Source organism: Glycine max, chromosome 9 (genome assembly GCF_000004515.6).
Source record: "Glycine max cultivar Williams 82 chromosome 9, Glycine_max_v4.0, whole genome shotgun sequence".
NCBI lineage: Eukaryota > Viridiplantae > Streptophyta > Magnoliopsida > Fabales > Fabaceae > Glycine > Glycine max.
The window spans coordinates 6,164,308-6,184,574 of NC_038245.2; the positions used below are offsets into that span (position 1 = coordinate 6,164,308).

At 30.6% G+C, this 20,267-nt stretch overlaps 2 protein-coding genes across 2 annotated transcripts; both read left to right on the plus strand.

Moving 5' to 3' along the window:
* Positions 1-6,093: 6,093 nt before the first annotated feature.
* LOC100798452 (putative transcription factor bHLH041) lies at positions 6,094-11,549 on the plus strand. Its single transcript, XM_003534876.5, has 8 exons — positions 6,094-6,694; positions 6,805-6,930; positions 7,062-7,167; positions 7,290-7,304; positions 7,410-7,472; positions 7,592-8,311; positions 8,841-9,236; positions 11,200-11,549. The coding sequence occupies exons 1-8, from the start codon at positions 6,570-6,572 to the stop codon at positions 11,281-11,283; spliced, it is 1,635 nt and encodes a 544-aa protein (XP_003534924.1). The 5' UTR covers positions 6,094-6,569; the 3' UTR covers positions 11,284-11,549.
* Positions 11,550-16,307: 4,758 nt separating this feature from the next.
* On the plus strand, positions 16,308-17,263 carry LOC102661072 (keratin, type II cytoskeletal 2 epidermal-like). The gene is made up of 2 exons (XM_006587958.1): positions 16,308-16,480; positions 16,900-17,263. Exons 1-2 carry the CDS (start codon positions 16,308-16,310, stop codon positions 17,261-17,263), a joined length of 537 nt encoding a protein of 178 aa, XP_006588021.1.
* Positions 17,264-20,267: the final 3,004 nt, after the last annotated feature.

The following is a 20,267-nucleotide window of genomic DNA, read 5'->3' on the forward strand; positions in this document are numbered from 1 at the left end:
TAGGACATTTTGTATCTAGGGTTTTCAATTGATTTTTTGTGAACTAATTGAGTGTTTATTTTTTGTTTTCGGGGTTAGTGTTGGTGTTATGATTATCTTATGTATGGTATGTGTCTTTAATTTTTATTTCTAGCTAGTGGTTCTCTACTTTCACAATAGTGTATGCAAATTTGGCCCATTCATTATTAAAATATAAATTAAATACATTTACCCAAGCATAAGATAATTGGAACACCAACACTAACCTCAAAAACAGAAAATAAAAACTCAATTTAGTCCTAAGCCAACTCAATTGAAAACCCTAGATACAAAATGTCTTAGATCTTCAAACTCAAGTCTAGCTTCGCCTTCTTGATTAATTCCTTCTATGTCCTATGTGGGTCAAGTATAAGGGTGGTGGCTTCAATTTAAGCATTGGTGTAGGCGAGCAATATCAACTAGGTGGTTGTCCATCAACATCCAATAGGTCAAGTTGAGACTCTTCACTACCACTGGAATCCCTATTTCAGGCCTTGTTGTAGAGTTCTTATCTAGACTGATCCAACATTTCAACATAGTTCCAAACATCCATTCACCAAGAAAATTTTGAACTACAAAATTCCTTGTCAACTTAAGATCATTAAAGATTAACCTTTGAAGGGAATAATCTACTAGTGATTAAGTTAGGAATACATGGTCTTATAGTCTCCAAAAGGCCATAAAGTTGTGGAAGATCTTGTACACACTAAGAAAGGTGTTGTTCATAATTCTTCTCAATAACTTTAATGTTCAAATCTATTTTCATGCATAAGCTTTGCATGCTTTACAACAGTGTTATCAGTTCCATTTTAACTTTACTGTTATCACAACATCTTTTTGAGAAAACATTTTGAGCATACATTTTGATGAACTCTTCTCAACAATTTTCTAGTGAAGCTTATTGATGTAGTCATCTTCATCTAATGATCTAGTTTGAGAGGGATCTTTGATGTAGATGGAAAGCAATTAAGGTTCTTATTGTAGGTGTCACAACGTGGGTCACAACGGGACGAAAAAATAAAATTAGATAAAAAGATAAATTATTTTCCATAAAATGAAAAACATGGAGAGTCGCACCAACATTTATTTAAAGAAAACATCAAGAAAACCAAAAAGGATAAGGAATGGTCTACGATTTGAGAAAAAGAATTTGAGGATCGTTTACGCACGGGAAAGGTGCTAGTACCCCACATGTTCATCATGAAGATGACAACCTTTAATCGAGTGTGCTAAAAAAATAAAGTGACTTTTAAATATTTATCTTCCCTTGAAAATATGAATTATATTTTTGGTATATTATATTTTTATTTAGAAAATGAAATCAAATTTTTATTTTCTTTTAAAAAAAAGGTTTTTATTGTTTTTGTTTTTTTTTCGTTGACAAGAGATTTGCTCTCACTCCTATGTATCTCCAAGTGCAATGAGAAAATCAGACTTACGTAGTTCTTTATAAAAAAAATGTTTGCATGCTAGATTTATTTTATTTTATTATTTTTGAAAGATTTTGGTTTTGTGGTAAATCTTTTGAAGTCAAGCAAGTCGGAGACCCACTATGACATTCATAAAATTTACTCATACTTTATTGAAACATTATCAAGCAAGTCAGAGACCCAGCATGAAGTGCGTGAAATTGAATGATAATTTATTTGAGAATGTTATCTTTTTGGAAAAGACTTTAATTTTGTGATAAACTTTGTGAAATCAAGCAAGTCAGAAATTCAGCATATCATCCACAAAATTTACTCACATGTTTTTGAAAAACCACCAAGCAAGTCGAAGACCCAACATGACGTGCACATAATATAAGCGTGTACTAAAGAATGCTAATGCGGATTTGTAAAAATAAATAAATGAATAAATAATTGACATAGTGCTACGAAATCAGATAAATAGAATGAGAATAGAAAGGGATAGAATAGAAGTGGGAGAATACACATAGTAATTAAGGATGCATGATTAAAACATGGGGGGAAATAAAATGAATAATGAGATATTTACAATGTATTATTAATTAAACTAACTAGCTAGACAATGATAAAAAAAATCACATTGAAGAATAAAATAAATAATAGAGACCATAGAGAAATAAAATAAGATAAAGAGCTATCAACTAATATTTATAATTATTTTTATTTTCCTTTTTTTTCCTTTTATTTTTCAAAGTCAAAGGGCTGACTTGGATTTAGTCAACACCGATGGAGTGCTGACATGGCAGGCCTAATCACCCTTCTTAGTGGCAAGGGTGTACATATAAATAAAGGAGGCATAACCATCAATTTTATTTTATTGCGGATTTAAAAAATGGGTTGGGCCAAAAATGAAAAAGGTGCATGTGTGGAAAAATTGAGGTGTAAATAGTTGTGTTCATTTTTTTTCTCGCCAAAATTGACTAGGGCCAAAACAAAAAAAGGGGTGCATGTATGAAAGATGTAAATAACATTTTCTATTATATTTCAGATTTTGCAAAAAAGGGTAGGTCCAAAACGGAAAAGGGGTGCATCTATTAACAAATGGGGTGTAAATAGAAATTTTTGTTTTTTAGGGTTGAATTGAAACTGGGTTAGGGCGACCCGACCCAACCCGTGATTACGCAACTGGGTTGTAAAACCCTAGTTGCCTTGCGCAAAAAATGGGGCGACCAACGCGGAAACCACCACGGAGGGTGGCGCGCTACTCGTGGTACCACTGGTGCAAGGTCTAGCGGTGCAAGGCCACCATGGGGGCGGTGACGTGACGGTGGTGGCGGCACGAAGGTGCAAAAACGAAAAAGAAAAAGGAAAAAAAGAAGGTGAAAAGGGGACCTGATGACTCTAGTGAAGGGCCCAAGGGCGAAAGGTAAGGGCGGTGCTCCTACACTACCATAGGATAACGACAAATAGTGGCGGCAGTAGGGACAAAGGCACTGCGGCCTCGCTGAAGTTGGCAAAAGACTGGAAAAAAAAAACAAAATTGCATTGAAGAAGCATTTGCACAACCAAACAAAATAAAGGGATGATAAAAGAAAAGAAAAAAAAACAAGATCAAACCGTGTAGGCCTCGCTGACTGCCATGGTGTAGTCACCACGGAGGATGGCGCGGTGGTTCAAAAAATGAAAAAATAAAGAAGAAGGAGAAAAAAAAGAAGAAGAAGAGACAAAAAAAACAAAGAGAAGAGGGTCAGAAGGAAACGTGAGAGATTGAGGAAAGAGAGGTTACCTAATGATCCATCTCTCTTCTCTGACAAAGCTCGTCAAATGGTGCTGTCAAGTTGGTTCGTTTTCCTTCCCAGGATCCGTGTTTCTATGTGCATTAATTGTCAGACCTTCCTTTCTTCTTTTTTGGTGGCTTTTATCTTGTGCTCCTTTCTGACCTAATGGGTTCTCTTTGAGAGTCCAATAGACTACAAAATATATTATTATTACTCTTTTTCTTATTATTATTTGTTTTTCTTTTATGTTTGAGTTTTTTTTTACTCTTTTTTTTCGTTTTTTCTTCTTCTCTTTTCATTTCTTTTTTTATGTTGCTTTTCTTACTTTTTTCTTTTTCTCTTTTTTATTATCATTCTCTTTTAATTTTTTTACGTTGTTTTTTTACTCACTTTTTTATTCTTTCTTTTTTTCCTTTTTTTCACTTTTTATGTGTTTTCTTTTCTCTCTTTTTTTATCCTTTATTTTTCTTTTCTTTTATTTGTTTCCTTTTTTTTTTGTTTGTTTTCTTCTTTTTTGGCCCTGCCTGAATTAGGGTCTTATTATTGGAATACTTTGATGATGTAACACATCAAACTTGTATTCCATCACTTTGATATGCATCTTGTTGTAGCTAGAATTTTTTCCTACTACTTTATTTGATTTATTTGGCCCTTCATATACCCAAATTGGAATTTTGTTGTATTCATAAGAGTGTTAGATAATTTTTTTCCTTGAAATTCAAGGCATTGGTCTCATATCATTTAGATCTTTATAGCTCAAAATATTACAGTTGTATCATGTTATGTAGACAAAACGTCTCCAACTTCAAGTTATATTATGATCATGATCCAAGTTGCATCAATTCACGATTTCTTCTTTAAAAATATAGACCTTTCACCAATCTTTCCATGGACTACAAGGTCACCTCAAACGCATTTCTATAGCTCAGAATAAATCCTTCAAAAGTCTTTCCTTTTGTTGAAGTACCATGGTGAGTGTGCTCCAACTTTGTAGTATTTGTGTTTTTCATTATTGCTCATAATTTCTTATTAAGAGCAATATTCTAATTGTTCTTGAGAAATGACTCCTTCCCATGAATATCACTTTCTTTTTCATTTAGTGAGCTTATTGAGTTCATCACATGTAGTATATAACAGTCTGGAGCACACATCAAAGAAGACAATGATGGATCTAGAGGGGGACTGGAAGGGACCCTAGCCCTCCTCTCTTGGTATTTCTTATGTATATGTATATGTATTTTTAAGTTGGTTAGTGTAAAATTATGTAAAATTAATTTTATATTGTATAAAATAATGATGGTATAGATAGTATAAAATTGCAAAAAAAAAATAGTTTAATTTGTTGTTATCATGACAATGATTAAGGTTGATTAAGATGATATCTAGTATAAAATTATATAACATTAGTTGTGCATTTGTTGTTATTATATTAACGGTTAAAATTATTATATTTAAATAAAAATTAGTTTCAATTGTAAAAATAATAAATATTTTTTAAAAAAGAATATTTATTATAAGTTAGATATTTAAAAAATTACAAAGGAAGAAAAAAAATCAGCTCCCCTAGACTTCTGGATTCGTCCCCGAGAGAAGAAGCTAATTAATGGTAGTTAGAAGCTTGCATGCTTCAAGAATCAAACGTGGCTGTTGTACTCTAAAACTTACATTCGTGAAGATTCAAAATAACTTGAGTATATGGTAGATTGGTAACTTAAATAATAAAATTACCACTTGATTCACATGTATTAACAAAGAAAATAAATCCACTAGTTGATTTTCTTTTTTGTGCATTTAAAAGAGCGGCAAATAAATTTAAGGAGAGTTTTTTATAAGCACAAGCAAGAGTCTGATGCAACTACTTGAGTAGAGTCATCTAATAATAAAGCTCCATACCTATAAGTAGTCCAAATTACACTACAAAATTCAGAGTCAAAATTAAGCAATATCATTAGTAAACGCTACAATATCATTAGTCGTTGATTTAGTTGTCTCTCTCGAGAACTTGTTTAATCTTCTGGCACACAGCAGCATTTTTTTTTCTATAGTTCATTATATAATTAATAAAGATAGTAGGTGTTATTATATTATAAGAAGTATTATTATTAAGCAGTGTATGTATAAGAATAGACTAAGGATGAGTGGGTGTCATTATAATATTAGAAGTATTATTATTAAGCTGTATTTGTATAACAATTGACTAAGGTTCTCTCGTTCCATTTGTGTTTTTAAAATATATACTAATGTGTTTGAACATTCTAAACGAAAAAAAAATATGATGGGAGGAGAAATCTAATTAAAAATGTTTAAATAAGTTTTTTTATAAATTAATTATTAATAAAATAAATAAATATTATTAAATTCATTTCTCGCATCAACTAAAAATAATAATAAAATAAAATACAAAAATATATAATAATTTATCTTATAAGTCGATTTTATAAAATTAACCAATTTAATCTAAATTTAAATATTAAGATATATCAAAAAAATTCTTAAATTATTATCAAGCAGGTCTGTATAATAAGTTGAGAACAAACCTGATATTAACTTCTTTAGAAATTTCAAAAGAATTGATGTCAAGTACTGGAAAGAAACACCGTGCCTTCCACCCTTGACTAATTTTCAAAGCTTTCAAGCATATAGACTTTGACTTTACTACTTTTCCACCCATTCCTACTCTACTTTTCTTTCATGCTTTCACTTTCCATCAGTTCTAAAAACCATCTCAACTTCCATCTAGGCCCCCTCTTCTCTCTCTCTTTCTCTCCTTATACCTTCAGTAGTAAGTGCTTCTTTGCCGCTACTTTTCAAACTCTCTAACTTGCCTGGAAACAACAAGACAAATATATTTTTCCAACACCCACATGCAGGTGGTGCTATAGCTTTTATTTGCTTTTCTTTTTCTGGGCAAGCACAATTTCTTTCTAATTTTATTTATTTTCTCCTCCATTCGTTTTAGTTTCACACCGCATATCATGTCTCATCTCATACATTTTCCTCACAGTGGGATCAACCTACTTTAGTACTTTTCAAAACCCTTTCTTTCTCTCTTTGATCCATTCCTTCCTTTCACACGTGAAGTAAATATATTTCTTCTTGAAATTTTTAATGGCTAATTATTGATGAAAGCATTGAAGATTATTTTGTCTCCCTAGCCAGCAGCCAGCACCTAGCATCAATCTTGATTCTTCCATTCTACTCTCCTCACTCACATACACAGATCCACCACATGTAGGACTAGTAGATTGCATTTCATAAAAGTAATGGCATATAGAAAAGGGAAAAAAAGTACTATTCCTAGGGACACAAAATATATACTCTTCTATCTCATGATCATGATGCAAAAGCATTAGCATCAAGCACCATGCACCCCATGGAAAGCGTCTTCTCTCTCTCTGTGGCCGCAAGGGCTGATTTTATCCAATTTCTGGTGCAGTCTTTTGGCTGCAGTTACATTTGTCTATGGGCATATGATTCCATTTCACCAAAGTATATTTATGCAGCATATACACATATTATTCCATTTTAATTATATTATAAACATTACATATATAGTTCTGAGACTTTGCTGATTTTTTTTTTTTGGCATATATATATAGTCGTTTGAGCTTCTTGGATGGTATCTACAATCTAAGGAACAACCAAGCAAGTTCAAGTTTGGGGAGTGTGCAGGCACAACAGCTTTTCAGTCAGTTCCGGACTTTGACATTTGATATCAATGATGAGTAAGGCTATTAGCTCTAATGTTCACTAATTTTTAATTAATGCTTAATTTGCATATGGAATGTTATAATAAACAAATTATTCTTCTTTTCTAAATAAAAGCAAGCATATATAATTTGTTTGTTTTATTCAGCCGTGTTCCTGGACTAGCTTTTCGGAATCAACGGTCATACCTTGAGCTCCAACAATTGGAACTTCTCAGACTAGCATCCACAGAAATACAAACACAATTTTTTCAGGTAATCTATTCTTCTAAAGAAAGAAAATTCCCTTCAAAGTTCAAATTAATGCTATATATTTAACTATTCTTTAAGGTTATGATGGTACTAAGTTTAGTTTCTTTTTTTATTTAATTTTACAGGAGGCAAGGATTAAGGTTCGTTTGTTGTAAAAAAAAATCAAAATACTTTATGTTTTTGTTCCTAATAAGTTTCATGATGAACCAGAAATCTTATATATTATTGTATCTTCTTCTTCTCAGACTGCTGTTTTCATGGGGTGTAACAAAGGAGAAATTGAGCTTGGTTTCTTAAATATGTCCCAAGTAAGCAACTACATATATTCTACCATATATTAACATATTTAATGACAACTTCATATACTAAAAGATGAATCAATATTGTATTTTGAATATTGATTTCCCAAATTATTTTTTTTGTACAGGTTGACATTCAAACAACACTTAGGAGTTTGTTTCCTGAAGATTTTTCCACTAGAGTACTGTCCCAGCAAATTGATCAAAACCCTCCAGCATCATCTTCATCTTCTCTGAGATCAATCTCCACAGGAAGCCCTGAATACTCATCACTTCTATTCAGTATTCCAGGAACTTCTCAACCCCACTTTTCACCTGAGACACTTGGAGCATCATCATCATCAAGACTAGTGCCACCAATGCAGCCAGTGCCAAATAGTCCTCACCAACAAGCCATTAATAATATTCAAGCATTGGCACAAGTCCCTTCTCTAACCCAATTCCCCACACCAGAAACTGAACATGATGCAATCATGAGAGCAATCCTCTATGTTATATCTCCAACAACTTCTCATCATCATCATAATCAACAGCACCAACAAAACTTGCCTTATAGTAGTAATAATTCTCTTCCTGTGGTGCATCCTGATGCTAGTGCATTCCAGAGGTATAGACAAGACTTAGGCTCCAACAACATGGTCTCCAATATTCTCAGAAGGCAAAGCCTCATGAAGAGATCTTTTGTGTTCTTTAGAAACTTGAATTTTATGAGAATGAGAGATCGCATTCAAGCAACGTCTCGTCCCACCAATACTCAGCTTCATCATATGATATCAGAGAGAAGAAGGCGTGAGAAGCTAAACGAGAATTTTCAATCCCTTAGAGCACTTCTTCCTCCGGGAACAAAGGTACAAATTACTAATCAATTCAATGTTCTTTTATAAGCAATGCATTATGCAATGAGCAAAACTCATACACAACACCATAACTATATAGTTAATTAATGCTGTTTTCTAATCAAAATTTGACGTTTAATTTGGATGACTATGATAAAATATTAATTTTAATTAAAGAACAACTATAAAGTAGATACTACAGAGAGAGCTTAATAGGCTTCCAAAGCTCAAGTAATCAGAAATCATTCTTATATAATTTTTAAGATAATTATTATAAAAATCAATGAATTTACATGCAAGTTTATAATTAAATGATTGTATAAAAATAAATAAAAAACCAACCTTTACACCACTACAGGAAAATTAGATTATTCGTTGCGACTTTTGTAGTTGATAAATAAAAAATATCGTTGCAAAAACAACTTTAACCAGCGAGATACTTGTCACTACAGATCGCTACCTAAGTTTTTACCATTTTGTTTCCATTTGTTGTATATTACAAAATTAATGCCTTGAATTTGAACATATTTTAATATGATAGAAAGACAAAGCGTCTATACTGATAGCAGCAAAGGAGACATTGAGCTCTTTGATGGCTGAAGTTGATAAACTGAGCAAAAGGAATCAAGGGTTGACGTCATTTTTGTCAGCCAAAGAATCTACAACTGAAGAAACCAAGGTAGCTAGTTTATCGCCAAATAAAAGATTAAGTGTCATAATTTCACATGTACCCGAATCAAGCTCATCAGAAGAGAGAATGGTGGAGTTGCAAGTGAATGTGAGAGGACAAGTTTCTCAAACTGATTTATTAATCCGGTTATTGGAATTCTTAAAACTGGCTCACCACGTGAGCTTGGTTTCCATGGACGCAAACACCCACGTTGCAGAAGGGAATAATGCACTACATCAACTATCCTTCAGATTCAGGATTATTCAGGTATGTGTACGTATATCTATCTCTAGAATAATTCATGAAATAGCATAGAATAACTTAGTCAGAAAGAAATATTATATAACAATGGAAGCTTAAGTGCTTTCATGTATAATTTTTGTTTAACAAAAATTATACATTATAATTTTTGTGGGTCCAATAGACAATTCTATAAGTATAAGAAATTGATTGGTCATAAAATTAAACATTATACTATTATTATGATAATATATATCACAATGAACTTGCCTTTAGAGAAGGACTCTAAATGTACATTTGATTAAATAAAGACACTTGTTTCACCTGCTACTTCACCTAGGGATTAACTTAGTTTTTATAATGAATAATATATATATATATATATATATATATATATATATATATATATATATATATATATTTGAAGTCGAGTGAGCAAGTGGAATACATGTTTAAGTTAGCCACTCGTAGCTAAAAGAAAATATATTATATACATATAAAGTAATATGAGTATTATTTATGTTAATGCAATATAGTATCACTCAGTAAGGAAGATTTTACCTTTCAAAATCAGTCCCACCATGTAAGGACATGCAAGACATAAATATAAATATTCAAATTAAAAGAAAGTTTTGTCTACATAACTAGTTGCACATGTCAAACTTTTCAAAAATGGGTGGCGCACGACAAGTCTATTTTTGCATTATGAGAGTGGAATTCGTGCATACAAAATCAGACAATTAGATTAGGAAAAATAAGTGACGGCTTCTTTATTACAGGATCCAAGAACCCCCCTTATAAGTATAATGATGAAAAATATATTTTTGTTTACATATTACAATGTTTTAAAGTTAAGAGGAAGGAGCTTCGAACGTGCAGTTGTGATTGCTAAGATGGTTTGGTTTTGTGTGCTTAATTTGTCACCATCCGCAGATGACACAAATTACGTATTCAATTCAAAAAAAGTAGGTTCTATTTTGGCAGCCATAGAAAATGAATCAGCATAAAATATGCTGATAATTTCTATACGTATAAAGTTGTCTCGTAAGAGAAGAAAACTTATAAACTTGTGGTGGTGGCTGTTGTATTATAATTATACAAAACGACTAAAAAATAACGTCACAATTTTTTAGTACTACGTGTCATCCAATTCCGATTCAATTTGGTTTCGGTTAGTCTACTATTAAATGATTTTTTTATGGGAAAATATTAGTTTGATAGTTTTATTAAAAATATAAATTAAAAATATTTGAATTTGTGACTTTTCTTTCTTCTTTTCCGTTTCACCCTAATTATTACATCAATTTTATATATTTCTCTACCGATATATGTTACTTCCTCTGGTCTCCAAGAAGAAAAAAACATATTTCACACATAGGAATTAGTTATCTTCATTAAAAGTGAGTCTCAATTAAAAATTGAATATTTTTCTTAAACTATTATTTATTTGATTTTGATATCAAATATAAAAAAATATTTAATCTTATTAAATAAAAATTATTTTAAAAATAAACTCATTAAGACATTAATAATTAAAATTTGTTTATATTTTTAAAAAAAAGTATTGCTTATATTCGTAATAAAAGAGAGTATGATATATTAGTATATTATGATGTGTATGGATTATGAGTTAATAATTATCTACTGACAATATAAAATAATTGAAATAATATGACTTCAAATAAAATTATGGTAAAAGTTAATAAATAGTACAAATATATCATATATGATTTACAAATAAAATAGAATGTAAAACTATTTTTTTTTTTACTGAATGCAAGTAAAACTATTTTATTGTCAATGTATTCTGTCATGTTCTATTTGCCATCACGTATATATTATACTAGTATTAATTTCGTAAACCACATTAAAATTCGTGAAAAACATAACCCAAAAAGACTATTATAATTTATATATATGTACCCAAAAGATTATGATTAGTAGGGACCTTTTTGTGTGGAGAATAATCAGATGTGGATGTTATGTGTAGGGAAGTGAATGGGACGAGTCTTCCTTCGAGGAAGCAGTGAGAAGAGTAGTTGCTGACTTGCTACAGTACCAAATGGACCAATAACTTTCTTTGACCAACTTCACCACTCTTTGATTTATCCTGCGGCGATAGTGCATTCTTGATTTTAGTTTAAGTTCCATCAAATCCATTTAATTCAACACCCCACCAGTTGTTGTTATATGTTGGTTTCACAATTAAATTGGTTTTGTTAATTAAGTCTATTTATCATATTTGTGTAGGTTGTTGATTTTTTTTTAGTGTAAATCACGTATTTTTTTTATTAGAAGTAATTTTGCTCGAATTGAAGTAATCGATCTTATTATTAATAATTTTATGATTTTATTTTATTTTTCTACTGTATATGTACTTCAATGGTGATTGTTAAAATCCTAATCATCTTGTTAGATGATAACATGTCAAAAGGTCCTACATGACATTTATCAAAGTAATTTAGATGCAAGATCATCTTAAAGACTAGAAGTTGATGTAATTAGATAAATATTGATGAATTAAAATGAATAATTGTCAAGAAAGAAAAAAAATGGAAAACGAAAGGAAGATACGTCGTATAAATAGCCTTTCAAAAAGAAAAGATACGTCGTACGTATAAATAAAAAGACAGATAACCTAATTGATTTTAATGAAACTATAATTAATACTGGCTGATTCAATTGTATAGTGGTCGTGGACCGACTCTTGGCTATAATGTTATGCATATGATATTTTTTTGAGGTATAGAGACAGTGTGTATTGTAGGATATTAAATTTGTACATTGAGTCACCGACAACTAACTTATTTAATTAAACTGAAAAAGTAAAAATGAATTCATTGTTATTTTTAATTAGAATACTTTCAATTTAATTTCACCAAAAAACAATACTTATATATCTATCTACTTTATAGTAAAATGATCAAGTAAATGTATATTTATTTTCTCACTTTATATATTTATCTAATTTTGAAGGAGTCAATGAAATCCCACACATCATATAACCAATTGAACCGATTTAAAGGGACTTATATAATAATTATTTTAATTTATATCCAGAAATATCGTAGCTTATACATCAAATTTATTTTCCTTATATCCTTTGTGCTTATGTGTACTCTGTACTGATGAGTGCTTGGTGTGAAAGGGATTTTAATTACTAATTACAATCTATGTTAAAGCTAATTCTGGCTTTCTTGCATGCATTGATGAAATTTTTTATGTCGCCGACTTCAATTTAGCAATTTACACAAGGACCAAGGGAGCAACATTTGACAATGAAACAGATTGATGGATACAATCCATTTCAAAAGATGGTCAAAATCATAAAGTCATTATAAAATAGCAACCCACAAACTAATGGTTTTGTAATTATTCATTCTATCATGTACATAGGATTCTATCGTTAGTCAATGAATTTTCTTTTTGGAAATTTAAATTAATCATGTTGGGAGAGAGATGACGGTTTTGACTATGCATCCTCTCAGGCCAACTTATTGTTCAAAGAATTCAATAAGTTCTGAATACAATATAATGTTTTTGTTTTCTTCAGTAAGATCTATGCCGAATCTGTACCACAACCACAATTTGTTACATTACATGAACATATTATTGGAAAATTACCTAGAATTTTTTACGTGAGAATAAGATTAAAAACCATTGACTCTTAATCTTATCATAGATGGTTAAAATTAAAATAAAATAAGTCGTATATGATGGTATGATATTATATATTGATTATATATCTATACATAATTATATAGTCTATATTTATTTCTCTTACTTTTATATATTAAAATAATTCTCCATCAAATATATATGTCATATTTTATTTTTAATCATTTGGATACTATATGAGATATTAGCGAAAATAATTTTTTATTTTTTAGTTAAATTTTGGATTAGTCAAAAGTCAATTTTTTTTATGAACAAGATGGTTAATATAAAAAATATTCTACTTCTAGTTTCTAACTACTTTAATTAAAAAAATTATACAGTAAGAATTATATATATTCATCAAAAGAATACCAATGCAATTACCTATCAAGGAAGATAATTGTCACAAACAAACGAAGCTCGCACAAGATAAAACGTATTAAAATATGTATTCATAAACAAAGTCAAGACTCAAGATATTGGTTCTCACATTTTAGTATTTTAAGCACACAAATATTAATTTGGATAAAAAAAAAGATATTTTTTTGTAAATAAAATTTACTGACCGTAAAATTAATTTAGACCAAACGGAAAAACTAATCAAATACGGAAACTAATGTTCAATCCAACTTGTCTTCTTATAGATTTTAAAAAGGTTTTACTACTATTCATGTAATCCTTTTACTACATTGTTTTTTATATATATTTTGGTCCTTATACCTAAAAAAAATTACCAGTACATGTTTTAGTTCTACATAATAACTTTTAGTTATGTTTTGGTTGGTCTCTTCCGTCAATTATCTCTTTCAATGTTATTAGTTAATACTGCCACAAAATTGAATTAGGCAATGCAAGACCGTCACAAATTTTCTTATAATTATAAGCAGCCGAAAATTGTTCTCGTCACAAAATAGAAATTATTTTCACCTAACATTTGCTTGTAAGCAAACAAGTTACAAGCTAACTCGGTCACCTTATTTGTATTAGTGCATAATTGTTAGAATAAAATATATTTAATTAAATTTCTATGAAATAAACAATAACAAAAAAGATAATATAGGAATGTTATAGAGGAAACAAACGGAAAAAAAAGGGCAAATTGATGAAAAAGTGTAGAGATGCATTACCAATTTTAAAGGTTGTTGGAATGCAGGTATAATATGAAGTCTCATTATGGATAGAAATGAACAATTTGAGTAATATATGTGAGAAAAATATGCAAATCTAATGCCTTACAATTTTAGAGTTTAATATGGTATTAAATTCACTTATATAATTTTTTATGGGTTTCTAAACTCCCTCATATTTCTCAACAAGTGATATCAAAGTTGATGGTTCAACCAAGTAATTGGCTCATATAAGTATAGCGGTGGTAGTAACAATGTGGTGGAGGTAGCAATGAAAGTGGTGCAACCAATGGTGGCGGTGTTGACAATGGTGACGATGCAGATAGTGGTGATAATGACCATTACTAGAAAATAAACTTTTAGCATCGGTTATTAAGAACTTTTAACATCCATTATCAACTGATGTTGAAACTATCAATATTAAAAGTGTCAATGTTAACATCATTTTTTGAAAACCGATGTTAAATTAAACTACACAGCATCACAACATCGATTGTAATTATACATAGCACAACTGTAATTTGAGTTCTACCTTCCAAATTTTGTGATTGTGCAAAAGTCTTCCATCCATAACTAATTTTTGCAGATTTCCTCCAATGATTATAAACAATCTTGCATTTCGTAATCCATTCCAAATTCAGATGGGTGAACCTGCACCTTTCATAAATGAGTACATCGTACTCGGCACATCCTGAAAGTAACATTAAGTTCATCTTAGATATATATATGATTTTAAAATTTGGCAGACAATGGTGTTTTTGTACTGATTATATATAGTGTTGAGTTACTCATCAAACTGTTACAAAACACTTTGTACTCATTCAGCAGGAGTTTAAAAGTGAATGGGTTAGGAATTTGGTGGTACAATGAGTGTCATTTAGGATAAGCTTTTGGTTAAGAGTTGTTTTTGAAGATGTTCAAGAAGAAAATACTTTGTCCAAAATGGGTCATGGTCACTTGATGATTTCCTATGAGTCAATAGAAATCTCTAAGTTCTGTTCATCCAGCCAGTATAGTTGGGTTCACCAGATCTTGGTTATATGTAATAAAATGCATGTTGTCATTACTGTCTAGCAGCTCACTTCACCATAAGACTACATTTAAAGTAAATTAACATAAGCAATATTGATGTGTTATATCATGTCGCGTTTATTTGAGAACAGTCTTGAAATTCCTAACCTGATCCTTAATATGAACTGTGTTGAACATTTCATCTGGTTTTCTATTAATCTTCATCATTGTTGTAACCATTTTATTCTAATCTTTTGATCTTCATTCATTGTTTATAAACTCCATTTACAATATAAAAGTTACTATTAATCCACAACATCTGTTTTGCCTTAAATATGCTCAGTTAGAAACTATTAATCCAACGTTGTATAGTCTCTAATATAAAATTACCCTTTGGCTTAAAAGCTAAAGCTGCTTAAAAATAGATATGCATGCCTACCTACTAGTAGTAAACCAAGAGATATGAGATTGGTCTAGTACATGCCACGGAGTTGAAAGACACAGTGCATATACCCATTTTTGAAAACCAAGAATGGTATTCCTATTTTCAAAGTATCAATTTTTTGCTTCAAGTTAAAAACCCTAACATCATCTTGGGTCTGTGACAGAGGATCGAAAATTTTAACCTAGAGTGTATAAGGATTCTTATCAAGTGAAATAGGTCGACGCATAACTCTGTTGTGGTTGGCCGTTAGATGAACTGACCATGCTCTACCAGTTTAAACATGGATTTCTACTTGACTATATAGGAAAATTCAACTCTTTAAGTACACGTTAATCAATTAATGTTTTATCATTTGTTTCTCTATGGAATTGCATCAAAATTGCAAGAGGTACTTCAAGTTTCCCTTCACGTACACACATTTTTATTCATTATTTTTTTTCTCTCTAATCATATCAACTATTGGAAAAAAAAATTAGGGGCCTAAGGTCTAAGGTTGTGGCAGAATTCTCACACCAACACAAAGTCTCATTATAAGAAAACAAACAGAACACATAATTTAAGATTAACTGCAAATTTGACCGCTTTAGTATTTCTGGAAAACAAACAAAACATAGAATTATCTCACCAACACAAATCCGATATGAAATAGTATATTCAAAGTTTCAAACTGTCAGTATTTGTAGTCATTGAAGCATAACAGAGCAAGAAAATAAAACCAGAGATCCGTTGAGGACTGTCTCTAATGGCGTCGGTGAGGTGCTGAGAGTCCGAGATTGAGTGAGGAATGACAAGGTCTAGCGGCGGCGCAGTAGTGCAGAGGTCTGGCGTCGCATCGCGTCGTGAGTGAGGAATGTTGCAATGCGTTGTGGCGACGTGAATGAAGTGAAGACCGAGAGGCGAGAACGAATAGGCGAAGAGAAAGAGAATAGAGGTGTGAGAGGCAGCGATGACGTGGAGACGGAGAGGCGGAGAGGCACCACGAGAGGTTGCAGTGCCAACAGTGAGAGAGTTTCAATGCCACAAGTGCGAAAGTGAGGGATTTCGAGTGAGAGTGAAAGTCAGTAAGGCAGAGGAAGGGAGCTCGAGGGTTTTCGACGCCATAAAATCATTATAAAAGATCCCACAACATCGATTTTTAAATAAAATTGATGTTAATGAAGTAACTCAACATCGATTTTTGGAAAAATCGATGTTGAGTTTTTCTTACGTTTTTACCAATAACATCTATTTTTCAAAAAATCGACGTTAACACGAGTCCATTAACATCGGTTTTTGAAAAATCGATGTTAGTGAACTCATGTTAACATCGATTTTTAAAAGATCGATGTTAATGGACTCATGTTAACATCAATTTTCTGAAAAAACCAATGTTAACAAACTCGTGTTATTTACGAGTATGCCATCGTATTTTTGTTAACATCGATCTTTTATAAAACCGATGTTAATGTAGCAATGTTAAAACCATTATTTGTAGTAGTAGACGATGTGGTGGTGGTAGCAATGGAGGTGGTGAAAACAATGGTGGTGATGGTGGTTGTGGTATTAGTGGTGGTGGTGGTGGTTGTAGCAATGTCGGTGGTGTTGGTTACGATGGTGGTGGCTTTCACAATGGTGGCAGTGGTGGAGGTGGTATTGTTAGTAGTAGTGACAATGAAGGTGGTGGTGGTGATAGCAATATCAATGGTGGTGGTGATGTTGGTGATGGTGACGGTGACACTAATGGTGGTAACAATGTTGTTGGTAATGGTGATGTCGGTGACAATAATAACAGTGATAGTAATGCTTATGATTGTAGTAGTGATAGTCAATTATGACGAAGACGACAATGGTGACAATGATGAAAGTGTTATTAGTGATGGTGACAGTAATAGTAGAGATGGTAGTAATAGTAGTAGTACCAACAAAAAAAAATCATTGTTAAATGTAAAAAATATATTTTTTTTAAACTAAAAACCAAATTCACAAACAGTTTTTTTTCTTGGTTTTAAAAATTGGTATAAAAGTATTTTAAAAATGATTTAAAAACAATTTCAACTTTATTTTTGTCAAACATATGTATTTTAAAAATTACATTTAAAACTCTAAAGCCAAAAAATCACAACCCTTCCACACAAATCCTAAACTAGTGAGATGATGTTTCAATAAGTGCTGTAAACACACAATCAAGTAAAATTGTACATAAATGCATAAATCCTTTGAAATATCATAAATGCAAACATGGAAACATAGATATATAATTGTGCACGTTATTATTTATCTTTTTCATTTTTTTCTTCTTTAGAAAAATATTGAGCTTAATTAAGTTGTTAAGGAGCATCCCCTTATTTTTGTCATAAACTCGTATATTCATATTATTATATATACTCCTCTGGTTCAAGGAGTCCTCAACAACTTATATTTATCTTTCGCCAGTCTGACGAGCCATTATCATTTATTTGTAAGCATTTAGTATCATTGTGCAATTATATGTAAGTACGAAGTCTCATATGTCAAGGTAAAAACATGACTAATATAATATGTTGTTGTAGGGCTCTCGGGCATAGGCCAAGTATAGTCGTGCTTAGCATTGGACCCCTAGGGCGACTAGGTCAAGTATAGTCTTGAAACATGACTAACAAAGTAATTAAAATGATATTTAGTCTTTTATTAAACATAAAATTAATTATTTTAATCATAATGCTACTTTTATTTAGGTGAAACAAACATATTTTCCTCAATTAAACATAAAATTAATTATTTAAATCATAATGATACTTTTATTTGGGTGAAACTAATTTTTTCCTCAATTAACCTAAATATCAATTTATTTATTAAAATTAGACTGGATTTAGCTCTTATTAAACCAATCTTTTTTCTATGTTTACCAAATCCTAGTCAATCACTTTTAACCATCAATCGTATGTTAATCCCTCTATATTAAAGTGTTAAAATAAGATTATGTCATTGTTTTGTGCCAATAAGCCATTTTTAAAGTTGTAGAGATTAGAGTTCATCTTAATCCACTTAATCTTTGATTAGGAGTAACATATTTTTAATGTAACTCTAAACTGTATTGTAATACTTTGTTAGTGAATTTAGCTATAATCACTTTTCCTAAGAGATTTTAGTTGTCCCTAGGAATTTTTACTTCAAAAAACAAATGGAGTCAGAACATTAGATAAATAAGTTTCTTAATATAGTTAATGAGGTCATCTTGCAGTAAGGCCAAGACAATTGAGTACGGTCCTTTTGGGATGGAGATAACAGACAAGGATTAGTTATTTACTTTTCTAATTCTTCTTGTTTGTTGGTGTTAGTAATTTCTTAGCATTTTTATAAGAGTGGTCACCAATCGGGTCAAGTTAAGTTTCGGAAAATTCTTAATCTAATTTAATTAAAATTGATTAGATTGGGTTAGGTTGGAATTAAAGTACCTTTTGATAATAATTTCATTTATATCAACCCAGTTAAATTTAAAATAATAAAGAAAAACTTAAAATAGGAAAAAAAAAGAAAATATAAAAATTGAAAATCATATATTTTCTTAAAAAATCAAAACTATTTACAAAGCATATTTATTAAATTACATTTCTTTCTCGTGCCTTTAAATGTTTAAATTTAATACGTATAGATTAAGAAATATTCAATAGAAGTAAAATATTATTATATTTAGACTAAAATATTTTTATTTTATGCTTTATCTTTAATACCTACATCACTAATAGTGAGATATAAATTAAGGATATATTTGGGGGAAAGTATTAATAATTAAATTTTAAAATTTTAAAACATCAATTGTTTTGAGATTAAAAAAACTAAAACATTATAAGAAGATGTTATATTACATTATTATTTTTATTTTTTAATTGATGAGATTGAGTCAAATATATGTAACTGCTAAACTTAATATCTAACCCTAGTTAATCGAGTTTGTACAAACTTAACTCGGTCAAAACCGTGAACCCAACTCCTTTTTTTTCTTGGGTCGATTATTGTACCCATCATAATCCCTACTTCTGAATAATAATTTGTCAATCTGAAAATTCAAAGAATCAAAGCAAAAATGTCAAGTTTGACTTACCTAATGTATGAACAATTGCGTGATAAATGAAAACAATAAGAAAAGCTCGGTCCCCAAATATAAGAAACCCACTTCCTTATAACGCCTGGCCCGAAACCTTGATATTGAACGCAAATCTTGTTTGGAAGTTGGAATTAGGACAGTAGACTAATCCTGAGGTAGAAATTAGATTTAAGTAGCTGATGATGTGATGTGATGAAAACTTGATAAGTGACATCATTTCAGAGCATATTGAATGGATTAGAGGAAATTGAAACGAGCAAACTATACTCACAAGTCACACCCTGGTCTTTTATAATGCACAATTTGCAAACGTTACTCCTATTTTTTTTAACCTCTTTAATATACATTTTTTTTATAAGGATACCTACCGGTATAATATATTTGATGAACAATAAAGAATATTAATGTAATATATTTTGGGTCATTATGATATTAGGGTAAAATATTTATTAATTTGATTGATAATTAATTATTTATCGGAAATTTTGATTAACCACTTTATTTTCATCCACAAAATTTGAAGTTGAGATTTTATATAAGGAGATCAAGTACAAAATACATGATTGATACTTCATAAGGAGAATTTTGTAATTAACATAGATTGATTGGATGATGCATCTTGAAAATACATCAACTAATAGGTATATACATATAATTGCTTAGTTGTAAAAAAAATTGCAATACAATTTGTTATATGACGGGGTTGAAGGCACACATGCAAAATTGATGAGGCTATGTCATGATAGTATGAAAAT